The following is a 22,450-nucleotide window of genomic DNA, read 5'->3' as shown; positions in this document are numbered from 1 at the left end:
GTCAGTTTGTTACAGGACATCGTATCTTGTTTATGAAAAGCAACAACGGCAAAGTAAAATGATGTAAAACTCTCATACTTTACCAATTTCTGAAAATAAATTACAGCACAGGCCTCCATACTAGCAAATGATGCATTTGTGGGCTTCTGCAATTACTTCAAACCTGCAGGGATCATTTGCAGGCTGAGTGCACAATTAGGAGCAGTGCAGTCTTAATTGGATTGGGTGAAACCAGTTGTGAAGCTGTGCACTTGGGAAGAGCTTCAATTGTAAAGCAAAGGAATTCTTAATTTTATCCTCTATTAGAAAAAGCCTTGTTTTCACAGTTGTGTCAAGCGAATCATTTATTTTAACTAAACAGAAATATTTAGAATGTAACCAACATCGCTGACAGGGATTGCAGTTCACATTGCAGGATGGATTTCGGATGGTAACTTCTGTTACTATTTTAAATATTTATGCTTAAAATTGTTGGATTTGCTAAGCAGCTGCAATGCTAAGGATATTTTCTGATTGCAGCTGGCTAATGGGAAAGTATGTTGAATTGGAAAATACTAATTACTTATTGTTGCTGGTAAGTTAAGAAAGCTTCTTCTGTCTAGAACTATTTAGAGTGATAAGACTTTTGTGACATCAGGTGATAAGACCAAAAAAGTCAGTGAAACACTCAGCTTCTGTCAACGTTATTCATAGTTTGATTTAAACAAAAAGAACACTGACCCAACCTTTTTTTTTTTTTTTTTTTTTTGTTTTTTTTCATAAAGAGAAGGGATGAAATGCTTGAAATATATTAGAAAGCAAAGTTTTGCATCGGTGTTCATCACTGAAGAAATTAATTTGAGGTTTTAAAAGTTGCCACGCCATGCCACCCATAATATCTGTTAAAACACAGCAGTCCCAGAGGAACATTTTTCTGTGCATCCATTCTTCTTTCATCATGCTTTTGAGTTACAATATTTAGGTTAGCACAGTAAATATTGGGATTCATTTTTAGTAAATAGGTACTTAAGCTAGAGTAATTTGCAATTTCTGTAAAGGAAATTATTTCATTAGAGAATGTGTGGTTTGTAGGAAGAAAGCATGGTGCTTTTTAACTTCCGTAAGTTGATTTGAATTACTGATAGCCATCAACACAATGTTTTGTGCAGCCCACAAGATAAAACAATCCCTCCAGATATGAATCTTTTTATTTGAAATAAAAACTTGTCAACTAATTCTACAGCATTGTAGTTTGTGTTAATACACTTCTGCCAAAAAACATTTAGATTCTAAATACATAAATCTTCCGGGAGCCACAATGAACATTATGTTATCAAAAGATACATGTATAATTAGTTTTCTACCATTTAGCAAAGGAAAGGATGGAGTCTCAGTCACTGTCACAGCGTTGATCTTAGAGGTGTTTCCCTTTATTTATTTATCTCTTTGTACAGGATGAGGTGGCAGAACCGACCAGGTCTCATGCTGCAGCAGCACTGAGATAGTCCAGGTCTGGTAGTTGTTGTAGAGCACCTTGCTTATGTCAGTGTGAACTGTTTGACTGTGAGACTGAAAAATATTTAAACAGAATGCAAGAACCAAACAGCTGGGACAGCGTAGGAAGTTTCACGTTTTCTCCTTTTTGTTTTGAAGACCTTGTTATTTCCCTATCCTTTTCCTTCAAAGGATGGCTTGTTTATTTTGTATTCCCTACAGAAAAACGGAAAGACACACCCTTCCTTCATCTCAGCAGTTTCAAGCAGGGGATGGACTATTTAAATTAGAGCATGCCAGAAAAGGCAGAATGCTGCTGGCTACCGCTGCAGTGGGGGCCAGGCTGGGCTGGGGTGGGCAGCAGGGCAATGCTGCAGGAAAGGAGGGCATTTGTCTGGGCTGGGAGTTCAGAAGTTGGAGGCTTTACAACTTTGCAATTAAGGATTAACCCAGCATGTCAAAGAAATATCAACAGTAAAGTGATAAGGCTGAGCAAAACTTGTCCGGTCATCGTCTGGTGGTGATAAAAGGGTCTGCTGCCTTGCTCTGTGCATATGAAAATGGGAGGTTTTTAATTGCGGTTATACTTTCTTAAGATCTTCCAGATATACTCATGATGTCCAAAGGACCTGTTGTTGCAAGGCTATTTTAGAAGGTCTCTTGTAAGTGGCAATGCCTTCAGTTCTGGGTATGTTGATGCATCCTTATGAATGCTGTAGGCTTTTATCCTAGGTTGAAGCAGAGATGAATTACTTCTGCTGACTCACGGATCTGACTGCAAGCCTTGTGTCTGGGCTTGGCACAGCTTTTTGCCTGAACTAACGTACCTCCTCTCTGCGAAGGATCTTGCAGACACGTCAGCGATGTATTACAGAGCAGAAGACACAAATGTTACATCCAGTTATGCTGTGGATGCAGTAATTCTGCCGAAGCCGGTGAAGGTAGTCTATATTTTCACTGGTGTAAGTGGAAACAGAAACATCTTCCATGTAACTTAAAACACTGTACAGCAGCTTGGTGTAATTTTTTAACTTTACATTTTGCAGATACTATATATAAACCTGGTTTATGTCTTTTCTAAGTGGCAGTTGGTATAAACATAGTATCGTTGTATAGAATGAAATATGTGAGAAGTTCCCCTTGGAAACGAAGGGAAGAGGTTATTAGAAACAACCTAATTCAAATTAAAGTGCCTGAAGTGTCACACTTGCTTTGGTGCTCAAAAGCTGGCACACCTGGTGAAGGGAAGCAGCTAAAGCATGTGTGTGGATTAAAAAGTAAGTGTGCTTCTCTGATTTCTCTGGCATTTCTTCTAAAGGGTGTTTTTTCTCTCAGCTGGGAGGATATTTTCTTTCCTTATCCTCCATGGCAATAATACAGTACAAATAAGAGCAAGAACATGCAGAACCATGTTCTCTACTTCTTAGATTTAAGAGTTCTCACATTTCAATGAAGTAGAAAAATAAACTGGGATTTTGACTGAGCAGGACATCTTTTTGTGTTCCACGATCTTTAAAGAGCTGATGTCTTCCATTCATTTTCATGAGCCAGGCAGTGTTTTTTACATATTCAGAAATGATGTTGCAGAGTTTGAAGGTTTGAATCTAGAGAACTGCTCTTTGGCTTTCCTCTTTCTTCTTTGGCTGGTGCCTTGGTGACCAGTTATTGCACAACCACAGGCTGTATTTCATGGGTCCAGCATTGGCTGTCATTTTTCATAGGGTGTTGGTTGAAATATGCCAGAATAACAAGTCCTGAAGGTATTATACCTCATTAGTTTTATGGTCATTTTGGCAGTATTTGAAGATTTTTTAAGGGGAAGAACATGTTTATTATTGTGGAGCTGGATATATGGCTAAAATGCTTCAACTGCTTTTGGAAGATTGCAACTTGCAGTTGTCTTTCTAAATTCAATTTAGCAAAGACGATGTGTTTATAGAAAGTAAATAAATACTGAGTAAATAGTAAATACTGAAACATAAGTGTAGATTGAATTGACGTATTTTTGAAAATCCATTTTTTCTTTATCAAGCTGCCTTTTTCTCCTGGTTTCCAAAGAGTTTCATTGAGGCAGAATAACACGTGTATATGTGAAAAATTGCTGTTCATAATTGTCTCAACCTAACTAAATATTTAAGCATATACAGTTTGTCTACATATATACTACTAAAGCAATGGCTTCCTGAATCAGGATTTAATAGATTACATCTGAGCTGATGCTGTGTTTGGAACCTAGGCTTCATTACTACAGTGCATGGGTCCTTCTGGTTCTATAATTTACTTTTATGTAGGATTTCCCTGTGAAGTGGTACACTACTGAAAACGGCAGAGATCCCCACTTCCATAAGGAGGTTGTAGTGCTTATGTTGGGTATTATTAAACCAAACACTGGAGTCTAATTCCCAAAGCATTAGATTTGCTGAGTTTCCAATGCAGCGTAGGAAAGGATGCAGGTGTTTCTGGGCTGGATTCAGAACAGCCAGAATTGCCTGTGCTGGCCAAGAGGAACTCTAAGTGAATGTGCTCACGGATACTGCAGGACAGAGGTGCCTTCATTCTAGAAATGTGCTTTTTTGGGATCTTGCACAGGGACTCTGAACTTCAGATTTAGAAATCAAATATGCTGTTAATTAGAAGCATAATTTCTCATAGATTTCAGTGGATATCTAGATTCAAAATGGAAATCATAATGTCTTAAAGCAACAAAGATGAGCAATAGTAAATATTTCATAAGAAACACAAATAAGTACTGCTAATATATTGATTGTGCTTAAAGTAAAGCTAAGGTAAATGAAGTCCCAGTGGGAAGATCTGGTTAATGCTCTTGCTAGCTTTAATTTTTTGTTATGCTGGTGTTGTATTTGAATTTTGATGTTATAGTCTTTGTTGCCATGCCTTGTTTCTTGCAGTAGAACTCCTAATTTACTTAGTTTTTAATGCTGGAAGATTCATCCATGCTGGCAGAGAGATTTGCTGTTTCCCATAGGAGTGTCCAAACTGATATCTTCCCTTAATATAGAAAGGATTGGACCAAACTTCAAAATAATTTTCATCAGCCACTGTTAGAAAACAAAACAAACAAACAAACAAAAAAAAAAAACAGCAGAGAGACTTGCTGAAAGTTCTTCTTGGACTGACAATTTATCTTGTTTTTTACAAATAGCGTGTACAAAAAGTTCATGTTACCATTTTCATAGAGTTTGGGGTAAATGAAGATTTTATCCAAATTTTACAAAGTAATCATGGAGAAATTAGGATTATTAAATAATCTTAAAACATGCTATTTCTGAAATACATTGTTATTGTGCTTTTGTTTTTCTTACACTACTGTTTTCAGAATTTTTCATTCAGAGATTTAAAACTTAATTTAAACCTTAATCATTTTTAGCAGGATGTGTGCAACAAACCAAGGTGTTTACGTTGAGTGACCCATGAAACTTTCAAAGGTGTAAGTCTCGAGAGCTTCTTAGTAGATCTTTCCCAGCTGGTGCTAAAACTGTGTTTGGTTTTCAGTATAGCCAAGACTTCTATTCTGTTCTCAAATTTTAAATTACGTGGTTAAGTACAATTCTAACATATGTTTCTTCTATTGATTTTCAGCTTTTTGGCAACTAAGAAATCAGTGTTTTATTTTGTGATTAAGTTAGTTTCTTTTTAAATAGTTGTAAATGTTTTTTTCTTTGTAATTGATATTACAAAGCAATGTTCTTTTTACTGTCATGTTACCTGATGCCATTCATATTTCCTAATGATAGATGCTGAGTGCCAGATGGTACCTATTTACTGGTCTTATAGGTGTAGATATTTCTGCAGGACAGGGTAAGACAGAGGTATGAAAAAAGAATGTAAAAAATCTTTTTCATGTGTGTAGCAGAATTGACTTCCTCTTAATTCTTTGAGTGTTTTAGCTGCACTTAGTATCAGCTTCAGTTAGCACGATGTGAGAGATGATAATTTCACACTAGAGAAATTATTTTGATGAAACTGAGGATGATTACAATACTCTAATAATATGAATGTATTGATACATCAGGCGTGGGCAGACACTCACCCACCGAAAGGTGCTTACCTGCACTTGGGGAGGGAGAAGCCTCCTTCCAGGAGCTCCATTGGATTCATTAGCGGTGGCGGCAGAGATTTTGGATGAGCTTTGTCCCGCAGCAGAAGTTGTTTATGGTAGGGAGAGCCCACGTTGCCCAGGCTGCTTGCATACACGACTCTGATTTGGGTAGGATGAATCTGGGTCCTAGTCCTTGCTCTGTTTTATTGATTTGAGGTGTTCTAGATGGAGCACAGGTGCCCTGAAGCTAGTCCATACCAGCCTTCATTTGTAAGATCTTAACTACTTATGACCTTTCTTATCATTGAATTCCTGAGACTTAAAATGTTTTAACATGCTGCTTTCATGGAATGACTGACTGAGCAGTAAGTAATTCAAAACAGTACCGGGGCATGCCAAGTGCAGGCAGAACTGGGAGCAGGAGTACATGGCAGGAGCGATGCATGCTTAGAGCCCAATTGCAGAGATACAGCGTGACCTTCAAACTCCCTATGCTATGAGAATTTGGGGTGTAGAGCAAGCAGTCCCAAACGAAAGGAAATGTTAATCAGATAGTTGGCCAGGAGGCACTGAGAGAACCTACAAAATCAAATCCCACATATAAACCCATCAACAAGTTAACAGGGAGGCTGAAACAAGAAAATGTGGATAGGAGGGAAAAGCTTTGTAGTGCTCTCAGCTCTGTTTTTTCTCAGACTTTTACAAATTAATGGGCACTTAATTTTTATTTCTGCATATTCTCCGAATTTGTTGAGTTCTTTCCAGTTTTATCTTCTGCACTGTGGAAAAACAAACTGTTCTAACAGGATACTGGATTCTTGGCATGTATTAGGTCCCTTTCATTATGAGAAAGGTACATGTGTATGAAGTCTTTTGCTGATGTACAGTAATTTTTTTTTTCCTGGTTACTATATATCATTATAAGAAAGTGTACTGTGGGATAAAAAATTTGAAGCAAAGTGCAATACGCTGGTATTAGGCCATTTACATAAAAAAAAAAACTCTGATAATAGTTTCATTTCCCTCCCATGAAACATGTTGCTTTTTTCTTTTTCATTAGCGGGGAAATTCCTTTTTCTAAAATAATTGAATAACGCAGTTTTATTTTCTGTCTTTTCTTTTTTTCTCCCATTCACAATTTTGAAGTGATACAGAGTGCAATTCTTGGGACACTGGAATGCATTCAGTACTTTGATACCCCGCAAAGACTTGTGTTATGATGGAAGACATGAGGAAGGGATTTAGGGTAAAGTTAGCTTTGATTTCCTAAAGAAAACATTCTGCTATTGTAGTTGTTAATCAAATACTGAGAGTCTGTATTTTTTTTTTTTCTCTTTACCTCCTCTAAATGTTACAAGCCTATGGCAGGGGGACGGGGTGAGGAACACAAAAGAAATACTGTTTGTATTGAAAGAAAACATAGCAAGTCTGCGTGAATATCTAGAATTTCTCCTGTGGATCTATTGCATATACATTAACACACAGCTGAACTGCAAATCCGAATCTGTTTACTTAAATGCTATGTTCATTTAGAAGATGCTTGTTTTTTATTCAGTTAACTGAGGCTTCTATCTCCCTCCATTCCCAAGATGCTTGCAAATTCTAGTATGTTAACATTGATTTGAGTTAGTAGGCGATGTTATGCTTTTGCATAAACCTCAATACTCAAAAATATTTAAGCATTTTCCTGTTTCTCTCTCAAAATACTTATATCTTAAAATTCATTGAAATTAAGATTTCCCAGGAGATTTACTCTTGGGTCAATTCAACATGAATTTTTGAAGGTGGTGTGTGGAAAAGTTTCACATACTGCTTTCTGTGTGCATTTACTTTCATCTTTACTATCTTTACTAGTATGTTTTAGAGAAGCAAACAACTGACCACTCTGTTAATCGTGGCCATGGCATCACTCACTTTAAATGACACATTGTCTTAATTTCTTTACTGCACAGTGTGTGGGGAGATGAAATTGGAGGGGGGAAGAAGTCTGGAAGACAGGTAGGGAAGTCACAGATTAGTAAAATAGTTGGCTAACAGCAGTGTATACTCACCAGAGTGGGCATTCCTTGTTAATGGAGCAGGAGATGTTCCTGGGAGTTAACAGTATGCATTCAAAGAAAACAAATTTTTCCAGACTTTTGCAGGGCTAGTGTGATTATCTTCATGTGTGTGTGTATATATATATATGTATGTATATATATATATAAACATAAATATATATACATTTCATATATATATATATGAAATATTAAATAATAAGTTACAAGCATGGTTGATGTTTCTATAAGCAGATAATTAATAATAATTACTTTCAAATCATCTTCTGAGCAATAAAGATCTCATGTCCTTTTGAAAGTGGAATTATCCTAGTATTGTGAAAATATTGTATTAATTTGTTTTTCATACATATCTGAGATGAAAATTGCAAAGTATGGATTCTGTTCTAGTAACTTAGAATATTTCAGTTATATCTTACCTTCATTTGGGTACTGTTTCCAAATCTGAAAGACCTATTGAGTCTTCATCTTGCAAAAATACCAACTGATGTGTTCAAAAGTCAAATGGAAGGGTTACGTTAAAGATTTATTATGTGAGCACTGGTCAGTGTTCTAGCAGATTTCTTGTTTGTTCTAATCACAACATACCATCTGCTAACACGACTTTAAGCAGCTTGTTTTCTCTCTTTCATGGTAAAAGCTCAGCATAAACAGCAAGCCAAGTAGACAACCTCTTGGTACAGAGTGCTTCGTTCTATTGGATGGAGTCATTCTTCCATTGTATGTACTTGACTCTTTAAATACTGGAAGCTTTCCAAGAATTAGAGACTTGTTAAGGCATGGATGTTACAAAGACCACTTTTAGCAGCTTACAGACAAGAAAAAAAGATGTAAGACATGCTAAAATCATACAGGCTATTCCTTTTGCATGCATCTATTCTTTTGATTTCAGCAGTAGGTTAAGTCATCGTCATTAGTAGATAAAAGGTCTGAAAAAGACTAGAAGAATGGCATTTGCTATTGGGTTTTACTAGGAGTATTCAACTAAGAAAAAGAGATATTCAGCAGTAGAGGCAGCTCTCAATTATCCAGCACAATAAGGCTGGCGTAGCTCACATAAAGCAAAAACACAATTCAATACATATGTATTAGAGTATAAAACCATAGTTAATATTTTTACCTCTGTAGAAATTGTAAACAAATTTTCTTTCAGAAGCAGATGTAAAAAAAAAAAAAAAAAAAAAAAAAAAAAAAAGGTAGGTAGAGCGCAGCCTGATACAAGAAGCATTTATCCTGCATTTCATTCTTTGTGACGCTCTGTTGTAGCTAGAGATGTCAGGAGGAAGTGTGGCCATGCTAATACACACCCTCTTACTCATCTCAGATGGTTGTTTCACATCCAGCAGCTTACAACTTGATATTAACATTTCCTATAATATAGGAAATTCTGTTTGTATAGAATTTGATGTTTGATATAATGATCAAATAGCTATGAAAAGGGCTATCCTTTTTTTTTTTATTATTATATATATATATTTTTTAAAGTGAATAGCCTGGTGAAAAGCACTAGGAATGTAATGAAGTGTGAGGGATAAGGGTGTTTGGTCAAACAAACACTGCTTTAAACAAATGTGCCCTCTCCTCCCACTACTACTGCCTTCCTGGCAGCTCTGCTTGCATCATGAGAAGTGGAAGTGTTGGGATGTAGGGAAGTAAGGAACAGGGATTTGTGCGAGGAATTCCTTCACTGTGTCTCTTGAGATTTAGGTGCACTTTAGAAAGTGTTAAAATAGACTGTAAATTTTTTAGTGATCTTTCTGTTTTTGATCTGCATAAAAAGATAAAATAAAAAGCAAGCATCAGCTTTTAATGTAATGCTAGTTCTGTCTTAAAAACTTCTACGCTTTCAGGAAAATAGCGTATGTATGAAAGCAAACACTTTTAGGTATTATCATTTAGTAATATTGTTGTTATTAATATGTCTACTTGATCCTTGGAATAAAACTAGATGGCAATAAAAGTTCTAAACAATTTTAAGAAATACAGTGCTGAAATAGCAGCCTGAGTCACCCTGAAAATGATGAAGGTGGATTCCAAGTTAATTATGACAACACCATGTTCTTCGGGAATTCTAAATCTGAACAGATTTATTCCTTCATCTACAAGCTCTATCATCATTTTTGACAAGCTGGTTCCACTCAACTATAATCCTTACAGCACAGAATGTACAGTAGCGACTATTACTGAGCATTCATTTTCCAACACAGCTGTGTGTGAGAGGTTCACAGGTCTGAATTGCTTTCCAATACACTGAAGTAACTCCTCCAGTTGATCTCATACAGGTGTACATGAATCAGTAATCAATGAAAGAAGAGGACTGAAAAAACATTAAGATCCCAAGGTGACCCAGGATATTTGGTGGGTAGAGCTGGAGAATGTTTCCAAGAAAACTAAACGTAGCAGTTACAGAGCTGCATCATAATTCAAATTCTACTTTTGGTTGATTTTCAGATTAAGGCTGGCATGTTCTATTTGTTTCTATTGTGTGAATCTTAAGTGGCAATCTCACAAAGTGAGAGGTTGCAGTTTCCATCACAGAGTCAGCCAATCTGACCCTTTTTTAACAGCTTGGCAAGTGTGTATGATAATTGAATAGGCAAAAAAGAAATCCCGAGGAGATTTTTCCATCCAACAAAATGAAGCTGAAATCTAGAATTTCCAAAATACAGAAAGTTGAGGTTACTTTTTTTCCTCTTGAAGATGAACTTTCAAGACTTTTTTAAAGTTAGCTTTCAAAAGTTTGGCAGGCGCTGCAGTGTTTCAGTATCATTGAACTCATGTTCGATGTGCTTGTGTTCAAAGCTCAGTGTGCTTCCTGAGCCAGGTCCTCCCTTCGCTGTAAGTACTCAAAGACAGAGGGTGTAGCCGTATATCACGGCTGGACTGATTAACTGCGGGCACTGACCAGAAAGGCAGGTCTTGTTTTCCTTTCCAAAACTTATGCCTTCCCCCTCCACTATCTCAGCAGTATCGCTAGGCTGACCCCTAACAGTGAATGAATTTAGAGAACTAAAGCTACAGAAAATGAACACTTAAAATTGGAAAAGCACTTAAATTAATATATATGTACTGTAAAGCTAGACTTCGAGCAGAGAGTTTCCCCTATTAGCTTAATGATTACTTATGGATTATCTATACTGCTGCTGAAAATAATGGTCTTGCTATCCTCTGTTTGCTGCTGTGTTTTCCTGCATCCTCCTTTGTGCTAACCCTGGTGTTCATGGGGTTAGTTGGATCAGGGAGCAGATTCAGCTGACAACTAACATAGCAAAAAGAAGAACCTCAGCTTCACAAACAACATTTTCAGCATAGCTGAATAGACAAGTATGTCCATTGTGGCAGCAGTAGCACAGATTTAAATTTCCTGAAGTTTGTTTTGACATCACCTTGTGTATGTTGGTCTGGAAGCAGCTTTCTTTACCATTTCATGGACCCTTAACTGCTGTACTGTTCTGGGTTCAAAGACTTGCTTGAAGGATAAACTCTTGAAACGACATGTGGCAGTTCAGCCACCTCATCATCAGCCTGAGCCTTGTCTGTTAGATTCCAAGCACTATGGTATCATTTCTGAGAAGGACAGTGAGCCACAGAAGTAGGAAAGACATCAGTGTTTGCACCATGTGATGACAGTTTTGCTTTTCTCAGTTCTCAGTGTTTCAAATTTGTCCTATTTGCTTTTACTTTAGTATTATACTTCATTTGAACACAGATTGTGCAAGATGTTTGGGATGTATGCTCTTTGCACATGAGCATGACTCATTACAGTGAGCTACATCCTTAAGATTAAGCACATCTATGTTCCCCGATGAACCTGGCTGTGCTGAGGAAATGGCATTCTAGCCTCTCCAAACACACTTGTATTCCAATAGGCTCAAGACTGTCTTTGAAGATTTTCTTTCATTCTGAAATGAGATTGAATGCAATGCATTCTAGCCTAGCTTTTCTCCCTACTGTTGTTTTCTTTTGGGATTACTGTTTGGCCATTGTTCAGTTCAGGCCATACTCAATTGCCCTTGTAATTAGTGTGGAGCTAATAACCATGTACTGACTAATCATGTCTGCTCTGATTTTCTGGGATTGTTTTGACTCTTTCAGCTCCAACTGGCTTTTGTGGGGAGTTTTTGACGTTTAGCACCTCTGCAAACAGCATATTTCAGTTATGAGCAAGCTGTTAACATGTTAAGTCGTAGCCATCAAGTGACAGTATTATTCTGACTAAATGTGACAGCCTAAAAAGTGAGTATCTTTGTCTAAGTGAGTCACCCTAGGATCCCTTCATAGGCAATGAAGTTCTACCATTCTGGTTGTGGAGGAAGAAGGCAGTGTGTTTCCTTGCAAAGTGGATGCCTGTATTTGGTCAGATGATTTGTGCCGTAAGAAAAGTGGGAATAGATTACCTATCGATTTTTGATTAGACTTCTCTGCTTTGCTTGGAGAGCAAATGTTTGTATAGAACTGGGTGTGTAAGATTGGATCTTAAGTTCGTGTTTATCTGTGGAAGTGGAAATTGACAGATGCAGAGTTTGAGGAGCTCCATCCCAGGTTGAAGTCAGGAGGAACACCGATAGGATGTAAATGCTTAGATGCACATGACAAAATTTGCATTTGTGCACTAGTGCTTAAGACTTTCAACTACATAGGAATATTAATTTTGCCACTATATAGCATGCTATGGAATCATCTGCTCATAAGATCAGCATTTTCATAGTGTTTGGAGATTGGCAGTAATCAGGAAGTTTCTTTCCTTCTGCCTTTGTAAACGAGGCTGTGTTCCTTATTTCCTGCACAGTTCTTGGAAGCAGGCATATTATCTTGTCTTAACTTTGCACATTCTGTTTGACAAGTTCAGTCTCTTGTTTGGCCAGATAATTCATCTTGTAATAAAAGAAAGAATCAGTTTACCTTCCAGAATCCAGATTCTGTTTTATTTCATGGCTTTGTTTACAACAAGTTTGTTTAAAGCTTCAAGGACTGATCTGTGTAGTTCTTGGCTGTCACTATTCAAAAGGATGAAATTAATAGCCACTCCCTTTTTGGTCCCTAAAGCATTTTCTTTTTCAACAACCTTTTAAGGTAGGTACCACTGGGTAGCAAATCCATAGAGCTCTGGTAATGATGAAAATAAATTGTATCTTACATGTCCAAGCTTGATTAAGCTTTAAATGTCTATGACAGAAATAAAAGATCAATAAAAATTCTTACTTAATATATGTATAAGGAATGCAAAATGGAGAAATCAATGTAATATTCTAGAGTTTAAGAACTTCAACTTTTCAAGATTATTCTCAATTCATTCCCTTCAATATCAGCAGTGGCACTTTTAGTAGAACAGTCATTTCCAGTGTATTTCTCAAAATTTGAAATATAGTCATCTGCATGTGTTGCAATTTATGATAGAATATAAGGTTAAGAAATATGAAGTAGTAATTAGATTAATTTGGCTGTGACAGCTCAAAGATGCTGGTATACACTACATCTTAGGCACGAAGCATATGCTTAATTCTAAGCACTTGAATTAGTGATAAAAATTGCTGGATAGTAAGTATGAACATGAGTATTTTTAAGATTTTATGTGAATACATAAGCTTTATGTTGTTCCCCAATGGGTGCTACTTTGACATTCTTTTAATTAAGACTTTTTTCACCTTTTTTCTAGGTGTTTACCTCCCATGGACCTACTGTGATCATGCCAACCTGGTTCTGTTCTCGAGAATGGTTTTATCATGTGGGAAAATTTGATGAGGGTGGAAAAGTGAGTGATAATCTAATTCAGAGCCATTTGGATCTATTCTGTGTGTTTTGGAGCTTAGGGGTTTTGTTTCTACTGGTTTAAGTGATGTTTTAGGGCTAGAACGGGTGGTTCTGATTTTTTTTTTTTTTTAAAGCCTTCATTTATTAGTACTATAAAGAAATCTGCACAGCTATTTAGTATTTTATTATTTAAACCACAACTTAACATTGTTATTCTTTTTATAGGGCTCTAAATGGAGCTCTCCTGTGCTATGCAGTGTGTTTATATATTATATATATGTATACTACATAAATATATACACACATATACATGTGTGTGTATGAGTATTAACAAATATTATCCTTTGGTCTGCCAAAAAAATGTAATTTAAAGATATGGCAGACGGAAGAGAAGTGTTTAGAGTGGTGAAAAGATTTGCCCTTACTTACGTGACGGGTGAGTGGCAGAACTGGCAACAGTGCCTGCCTCCAAGTACAACCTATATTTACTGACCCATGCTCTTGTTTTTTTTTAAATATAATTCCTTATCATTGTATTTTCATTCTCTGAAGAGTACGTTTGACTTAACTTCTTGGGCATTGTAAGCAAGCTCAAAAAAGAAAGAAAGCTAAACCACAATAAGGACAACAGCAAGCCTAATGATAAAGATCAAGGTTAGATTGAATAGACCATTGTTCTGTTCTCTTTGTTTTTACATTTGATTTTCTTTACTTTGTTCTGTTTTTTGCGTGTTTCTTTTTTCTGCTTCTTTCTTTATTGTTTTTGCTTTATATATAATCACGTAGGAGCTATGCCACCAGTTATTTAGATGTAATTAGTCAACAATCTTAATCCCAATGATTTTTCAGCAGCCATGTAAGATATGTCCTTCAAGTCTTAAAAAGTAGCAGTGATAAGTTAAAAATTTTGTTTTTCCCCATCATGAACTGTCCAACATGTCAAAATTCAGCCTCTGGCTAATATGGAGGACCTTCAACAAAAATACCCTTCTAACATGGGTTGCAACAGGCCATTAAGTTAAGTCAAACCTTTGTCATATGAAGGTTTAGAGGAAAATCAGGTCCTAAATTGTTTAACATTTAGTACTGCGAGTATTTAGTATTGGTTTAACACTTCTCCATTTGAAAATAATTTCAGGCAAAGATTTTCTGTATATATCAATAGTTTGTTATAAAGTGGTGCTGTTAGGAACCAGTAATGAGTACTTTTAACGGTCTTATTCATGCGTGTGTATGTTCTGACCTGACCCATCATCTGATTATATTAACTTGATCACTTCCATCTCCATTTTTGAGTTACTATTTAACAGTATGACCTCTTAAGTGTCATATTGCTGCAAATAAACACAGAAGCAGGCCAACAAATGTCCACATTTCAGCCTTCTCAATTTGCTAAACTGTTTGCATGCCAAAAAGCTGCATTTCTCATTTGGAATTAAATCCAAACACCTGTTCTTCATATTTCAGTGCTTAGTACAAATGGAATATAGTTCTTCCATGGAAGAAATGGTGATTTGATGTTTATGTTAATAGTATGGGTGGACTGATAGAATATAAATAAGTAAGCTATGATGTAATCTTCTTTTATTAGAGGTAGGTATGCATGTATCTTTCTGTCTATCCAGGCTTTATGCGAAACAGAATTTTTCTAAATGTTTACAAAATGTATTTAGAAATAAAATTCTTTCTGGTCAAGGTCTGCAGATGTTGGGAATATATTCCTTTTGTGTAATCTCTGTGTCAATGTCCAAGCACAACGTCAAGCAGTATTTTCAGAAATGGTGACTAATAACCCTGACAAGTTTGCTTTATGCACCAATTGCTAATTAAATAAAATTGTTGAGATTTTTTTTATGCAACCTCTGAGATATGACAATTAAAGAACTACTTGGAGGTATCTGATTTTATAGCAAACTCTAATTGTGTGCTGAGACTAAAGTAACATAATAGAAATGACCACAAGCCTAGAAAATAACTTTTTAAGTAATATCTGCTGCTAGGAGGAGAGTTATGTGAACCATATTTCTGACTTATTTTTTCAGGAAAATAAAGGGAAGTAATCTTCATGTTACCCAACCAATTAAGATAAGGAATACAATATGTACTTATTGAAAGAAGTTGCAGGACTTTACTAAACCCATCAGAAATTACACTTGAAAATTAGGGTGTGACATCAGCCTCATGATTGTTTTTGCCTGTATACTTTTTGGTGTCTTCTAACAGCTAACACCCTGGGTGAAAAGTCAAACTGTGACTAAAAGCTATGCTGAGAACAAATCTACAGGGTCTTATACAATATGAACAGCAGATTTCAAAGCTATATTATCTGTTAAAGTAAGGAACATAAAAGGTCATTCACATTGGTAGACATGTTGTCTGCTACTTCCTAAGAGAAATTACTGGTATGTATATTTGATACTGCACTTCCATTGCATGTAAAATCAGTATTTTGTTGTTGTGGCTACCTGGCCCTTTGTGCTTCTACCAAAATGTATTATTCAGAGGGAAGTTCAGATTTTGATTGTTGTTAATAGCCAGGTGAAGATCACTGGGAAGGCAAGTTATTTGTCTCTTGGCAAGTCATTCTTCTGTTCTAGTTGTTTGTCAGTAATGGCACTACGCTAAAAAAAAAAAAAATAAAAAAATGGTTTGTTGTTTCAGGTAAATGCACTAAGAAATCTAGGGTACAATAATAACAATGTAATTGAGCGTTGCTTACCTGTAGGCTCCTCTGCATGCAAACATGGCAAATTGTGTAGTCTTGGCTATATTCAAGGAGTATTGTTCTTGACATCCTGACAATACCTTGCCATGCTTGTTTCTTTCTCTAGAGTTTTAATTGGTCTCAAATTTCAACATAGAAATGCTTCTCTTTGAACTGCAGCCTGTCACCTCTGCATTTAACCTTCCTTTTTAAGTGTATGAGAAGTAAAAATAGACTGGTTGACTTAAAATTCTAAACTAATCTTAACGTGTAAACAGGGGGAAATTATTCTTAATGAGCCCCAGAAGGAGTAGTGTGTTATAAGCCAGTGGCCTTTCTGAATGCAACTGTGGTTCAGAACAAAGTCTCAGAAGCTCTGTTTTGATAAAAGGTCACAAAAACCAGGAATTGAGGAGGTGTCAAAGTATGCTTTGGTGCAAAGGAGGTTGTAGCACATGCTGCAAAGCTCTAAGGTAACTTTGCAGTTTGTAAGGAAGTAACTAATATATTTTTCCATTTTTCTCTGCCAGAGCACTCCAATATTCCCTCCAGAAAAGCAGGCAGTTACAATAAGGCATGAAAGGTAAAAGGCTAAGTAGGAATTTGTTTTTTCAGAACATGAATTAAAATACAGTCAGTCTGTCAAATAACCTATCAAAATGCTCTGGAGAAAAAAAAAATCTGGATAAAGCACAGGCACTAATGTTTTTGGCTTGGTATAGTTAAGGCTGAACAGAGATCAGTATTTGATCTAAAAACAAATGAAAGTGATGGAGCCAATGATAAATTATGCTTTATAAGCTGTTTGAAAATTAACCCATACTCCATGCCTAATGACATTTGTGCTAGCCTATTATTAAATACGATTTAGAATTTACCACGTCCTTTCCATTTGATATCCCTATCACCTTTGTTAATTGAACTTCTCTTCTCTGTGCCAATACAATTGGATGAAAGAATTTTTTTTTAGTTTCCTCTAACGTATTATTTTCCAAACAATGAAGCAAATTTAACATTATTACAGGCTTCAGGTCTTATAACTAAGGCAAAATGATTTAAAACCATGTTTGGATGGGAACCAAAAGAGGGTATGACAGATTTGCAGAGAGACTTAGATATATCTTGGATAATCCTGAAGAGAAGCTATTAACAGCAATTTAATATGGAGTTAGCTTGTGGTTAGTCTGCTTTCACACTTTTGGTGACTATCCTGAAAGAAGTGAAAGTAAGGAATATTTTTATTAATTAGGATTTCTCTTTGAAATTAGTAATTTCAATGAGAAGTTCCTGAAAATACTGAAAGATAGATAATTATTGATAAATGGCTTTAGTTGTGAAGTCATTTCATTTTTCAATTTAAATTAGAGAAGAGCTGCAATTTCTTATTTAGTTCTTAATAGCTCTTCCTGTGTGCACTGCACTTTGAACACCAGCTGAAGCTGAGCAAGAGATTTTAGTGCCTGGCAGAACAGCATTTGTTTCTAAGGAAAAATCCTTCGTTTAAAAGAGGGTGTGTTTTGTGTTCACCTTCGTGCTACCGACCCTTCTGCATGCGTTAGTTCTGTAAATCCAAGACTTAGCTCAAGACTTTGAGGAAATACTCTTGGACAGCTGTTGGCTTAAGTACTTTGAAAGAATAAGTAGTTTGGTTTTTACTCAGCAGCTCAGTTACAGGAGCTGAGGAACAACATTGCACAGAGGGCAACTTTTTCATTAAAAGCCCCCCAGAAATTGTTGATCAGTGTCCTCATCCTCCAGATTCTTGTTCTCGTTTTAGGAACCGTGTAGGTTGGGCATAAGATACCAACCACTGACGTGGAGCCGCAAAATTTGTAGCTAGAATTGCTTGTTGTAGTGGTAGCTGGCTTGCAGCTCCTTGCCGAGTGCATTGTTGAGGACACTACAGCCGGAATTCAGTGTCATGTGCAGGGATCTGCAAGGAGTACGGAATGAAGAGCTGTGAGGAGATAAGAAAAGAAGAATCATGGAATGATTAGTTTGGTCTCTGAGCAAGGAATTACTTCAGTTCAACTTAAGGTCTGCCTGATATCCCACTGTGTGTACAATATCAGTCCCCTCATCCATACAGACAAGTGTTAACACAGTCAAGTGATACCTGTCCAAAAAACTGTGTAAACACAAAAACTTCACCTCTTTAATAGCAACATGTTAAAGCAATCTATTTATCTGAATGTGGCTGGTGCACACTGCTTAGAACTGAGCAGGTGCAAGCTGCATTTTTCCCTAGGAGCTGTAATCAGCAGCTGATCAGCACAAGCTTGAGTGAAGCAGGCCGATAAGTTTTTCCCTTCGTGCAGCAGGACATAAAGGGTTGGGTTTTGCCTATAATGTGGAAAATCCCATTTGTAGTTCAGTAACATGTAAACTGTGCAATTCAATTATATTTATTAATGCTGAAAGCTATTTATGTGGTAGCCTATTGCTGAAATGCTAGATTGTTAATTGATACTTTTAGCTATGGGTATTCATTTTCCAAAAATATACTAAAATATCCCTTTAAGAACTAAGCAGCCTTTTCTTTGAAAGTTGCATTGTTTGACAAAGATTCCTGGTGTTTAAAATGCCATCTGGATCCAATAATGTGTCTCAATTGGGAAGAAACTCTTGTATTGCACCAAACTTACACACTCAAGAGCCATAGGAAGTCCCATCCCTGCAGGATCTATAACACAGTCAACATCTTTCCTCCCCTGAAAAATGTATGTCAGTGCTTCTCCTTTGTAATGTGAGAGGCCACTGCTGAGCAATACAAGGCACCTGCTCATTCCTAGGGGTGAGTGTACTTTATTTCAAAGTATTTCTGCTAGCTAAAGCAAAAGAGCACTCCAGAACCAAACAGCATTTTGAAAGATCCTTTTACTTCAGCAACAACTCTCGTTTTTTAAAATATTAGTGGTTAAGTTGAATGATGTAAATGCATATCCAAAAGAAAAAGAGTTGCAGTGATGAATGTGATGTAATGAAATCTCCGAATCAAAATATGACTGCTGCAGCAAACTGGTATGTGCTGCAGCATTTGTGCCCTGCCTGGCACAGTCTGTTTTATGGCTGGAAAAAGGTTTGGAGAAGGTTTAAAATTTTGCTGCTAACTCTCAAGAATTCCTTGAAAGTTCAGAATAAGAAAAAAGATAGAAAGGGCTATGAGATAAATGCAAAGAATCTGAGTTTGCGTTTTTCTTCTGTACTGATGCCTGTGGTTGCTGTCCATTCCTCCAACCTCCCCCAGGTTTCTTTTGGGACTTTCACTGTAGGTTCATGTAAAGTATTAATTGCACAAAGTTCTCTAAAAGCTTTCTTCTGTATCTGAAGTCAAGGTAGAAGACAGACAAGTATTTACGAAGATGAACTTGCAGGTCAGCTGCCCTTACCAAGCAAGCCGATCAGAATCCATTGCGTTTCTGAATCAGGGAGTGTGGTCCAGTCCAGCGCCTTAAATCAATCTGTTATGTAGTGATGGCTGGAGCTGTGAAGTACAGAGCTTGATTGCCTTCTGATTTCTCCCAAGATACATATGTTCAGCTGAGTATTTTGGATTTGTTTTCCAGGGTTCAAAGCTTTTTTGTCTCATTCCTCTCCTCCCCCCATTACTGCTCAGTCCAGACCTTGTCAGACATGAGCACTCAGCGTGGTGGGTATGAAAAGCAGACACTGAACCCTACTGCTGTTGTAACTAGACGGCCAGAAGAAACCACAGGGGGATTTTGTGTCCAGAACTCTAATTTAGAGAATCTCCTTTTCTTAATTATGGAAGAAACTCAGAAGATGTGGTAATGGGGGAAAAATATTCAACTCTTTTTTTAAAAAAACTTGGGATTTTATTTTTTTCTATTGAAATAGAATATCTACAGTTGAAGTTTATGCCCCCCTTACTCACGCATGTGAATACAAGTAAGAATAAGGAACAAATGTATTTCTCTATCTTTCATTTATTTTTCCTCCTCATGTGTACATTTAGTTATAACTTTGTCATATCATCTTTCAGCTTTTTATTGATTCTACGCTTAGTTGGCACAGTTGTTCTTTTTTTATTTTGATAAAGCCTTGTGACCCTTTAAACACTAGGTTAGATGAAAGAAAAATCTGTATATAAACAGAAAAATGGATGTTCTAGCCATATTTCATTTTTTTCAAGAAGTTGCACCATTGCACAATGTAAATAGATGCTACCTCTACACTTTCAGAGCAGGGCTGAAGCTTTAAAGGTGGTTTTGTGCTTTGGTATGCGTAACGTAACTGAATACTGTGTGCCGTATGATTGCCTTTCTGACACACTGCCTCTGACATGAAGATCTTCTGATTTAAGGTGGGAAATGTTGCATATAATCACGATATTTCTAGTATTTTCTGGAGGTTGATAGATCCATAGTTCTAGAAGATATTTTTTTTTCCTGTGTAGTGTTTCAGCACTATAGCTTGTAATTCCTTTAGGAAGACCATAGCATGGGAACATGTTGGAAGAAAATGTTACTTTTTTGGATGTTGCCTTATTCCAACTTTTTTTTTTTTTACAATGGAAGTTCATGTCTGTCACAATGGGGCCTGACTCACCTTTCCTAAGTAGAGACCAGAATATATATTTGTACGGCAACCAAAGAAAGAACACCAGTTCTATGAAAACAAAAACTCCACTCTCTGAAGTCACTGATCCCTTTCAGTAAATTACTTGGTTACTTGGCACTTCAGGCTTTGTGAACTGTAAGCAAGTGCATTTCTCTCTTTACGGGACTGACATGTATCAAGCTTTTCCCTCTCAAAAGGAGATGATGTTGATGATGTTTATATTTCCACCTATGTCCTTGTGGTCAGCTGCAGTTCATTTTCAAACAACACTGCTTGCCTTTTTAATAGTTTTATCTTTCCTACAGATGTTCAGGTAAGTTCATGGAGATGCACAGAAAGAATTTGAATAAAATGTTGTTAAACATTCATTTGGCAGAAATATATACCCAGATATAAGTATGAATACTTGTCACTTCTTGGTTTGAAATAACTGCTTCTCTTCCAGGGTGTTCCAGAAGATTTGTTATTTTTTTACAAACACATCCAAAAGGGTGGTGAAGTTGTTCGAGTAAACCATTGCCTTCTGCTGTACCGATACCATCCACAGGCTGCAACTCATTCTGTCCTAGAGTAAGTTGATTTTTTATTTTTTTTGTAGAATATAAAAATTAGCTTCATCTTGGATGATTTTGGATGATTGATGTGTAATCTCTAATGGTTTATTGTTGTGTTGTTGTCTTTTGTTGTTGTTGTTTGTTTGTTTTTTTTTAAAGCAGCAACTATAACAATATGCTGCTAGTATCCTTTCTGTGTTGATGGAAGGTTAGTTTTCTTTTTTTTTTTGTTTTGTTGCCATAACCTGTTTTTGAGGAACGTACTGTAATGCTGGCATTGAAATTATGAACTGCAATCTCTGATTCCCATACTGGTGCCCAACACTTGGTGTACCTACGTGAAAGATTTAGTGTGGATGGTGAGGGTGTTTTAACATTGGAAAAATATTCCAGGAAATTGTTCAGCCTTTGCAGCTGTTCTTGAAATAATTTCACAATAGGTACTGTAAGAGCAATCAAGGGTTTTGGGGACTGCATTACAACAGTAGTATTTCCTCAGCTTCCAATTACCATCCCTTCATCTGAGACTGTAACTGATCACATGAGATCTTGTAAGCTGCCTGAATAACACCTCCAATTATTTCAATGGTGAATGGTCCCTTCATGGTAAAAATTTTACTATTTTTTTAATATCCGAGGTTTTGCTTCTCATATTTTTTTTGCCATATGAATCATTATCTAAGAAAAATTTATTTTAAATCTTGATTTCAAAAAGAACTGTTAGTTTTAAGAAGTAACCAGAACCTATTGTAATACCAACAGAAACCTTCTGGACAAAATATAATAAAAACTAAACCTTTCATCTGGTAATCTGCAGCAGTTACATATATTACCTTCATATTTTATAAAGTCTAAAGCATCTAAATCAGGTAATGATGTTTGAGAAATACCTCTGAGGATGTGTAGGAATAATTATCTCAGATGCTTCCTTGTAAGCTGCTGTCTGCTGCTATTACACTGCTGTTGTACCTTTGATGATGTTAAACTGTTGATGCTGATTCTTCTACATGCTTGATTTATCTATCAAAGGTGCTCTTCCTGAGCAGAAGTACTGCAAGCTGAGCCAAAGTTATAACAAAAACAAAACTAAATATTTCCTTCTCTTATATATTGACATTAATAAAAGGTTCTGTGAGTTTTACTACCCTTTGGGGGTCCCACAACAAAAACACAGCAGTAATTAAGTAAACTGTTTTCTTACCAATCAATGACATAGACACACTCTTCAGCCAGTGCTGTGTATGGCTTTGTCTAGTAAAATTAAACATAT

General features: G+C 36.4%; 1 protein-coding gene across 2 annotated transcripts in view; it reads left to right on the top strand.

Moving 5' to 3' along the window:
• Window positions 1–22,450, top strand: part of B3GNTL1 (UDP-GlcNAc:betaGal beta-1,3-N-acetylglucosaminyltransferase like 1) — a 124,212-nt gene that overhangs the window by 72,686 nt on the left and 29,076 nt on the right. For both annotated transcript variants that reach the window (XM_084492637.1, XM_084492636.1), the window contains exons 7-8: window positions 13,247–13,342; window positions 21,072–21,196. In XM_084492637.1, the coding sequence (XP_084348763.1) occupies window positions 13,247–13,342; window positions 21,072–21,196 (221 nt within the window). The remainder of the gene's footprint in view (window positions 1–13,246; window positions 13,343–21,071; window positions 21,197–22,450) is intronic.

The sequence above is a fragment of the Aythya ferina genome (genome assembly GCF_964211825.1).
Source record: "Aythya ferina genome assembly, chromosome: 18".
Classification (NCBI taxonomy): Eukaryota; Metazoa; Chordata; class Aves; order Anseriformes; family Anatidae; genus Aythya; species Aythya ferina.
The sequence above is the reverse complement of the archived record's forward strand: the minus strand, read 5'-3'. Positions and strand labels throughout refer to the sequence as shown.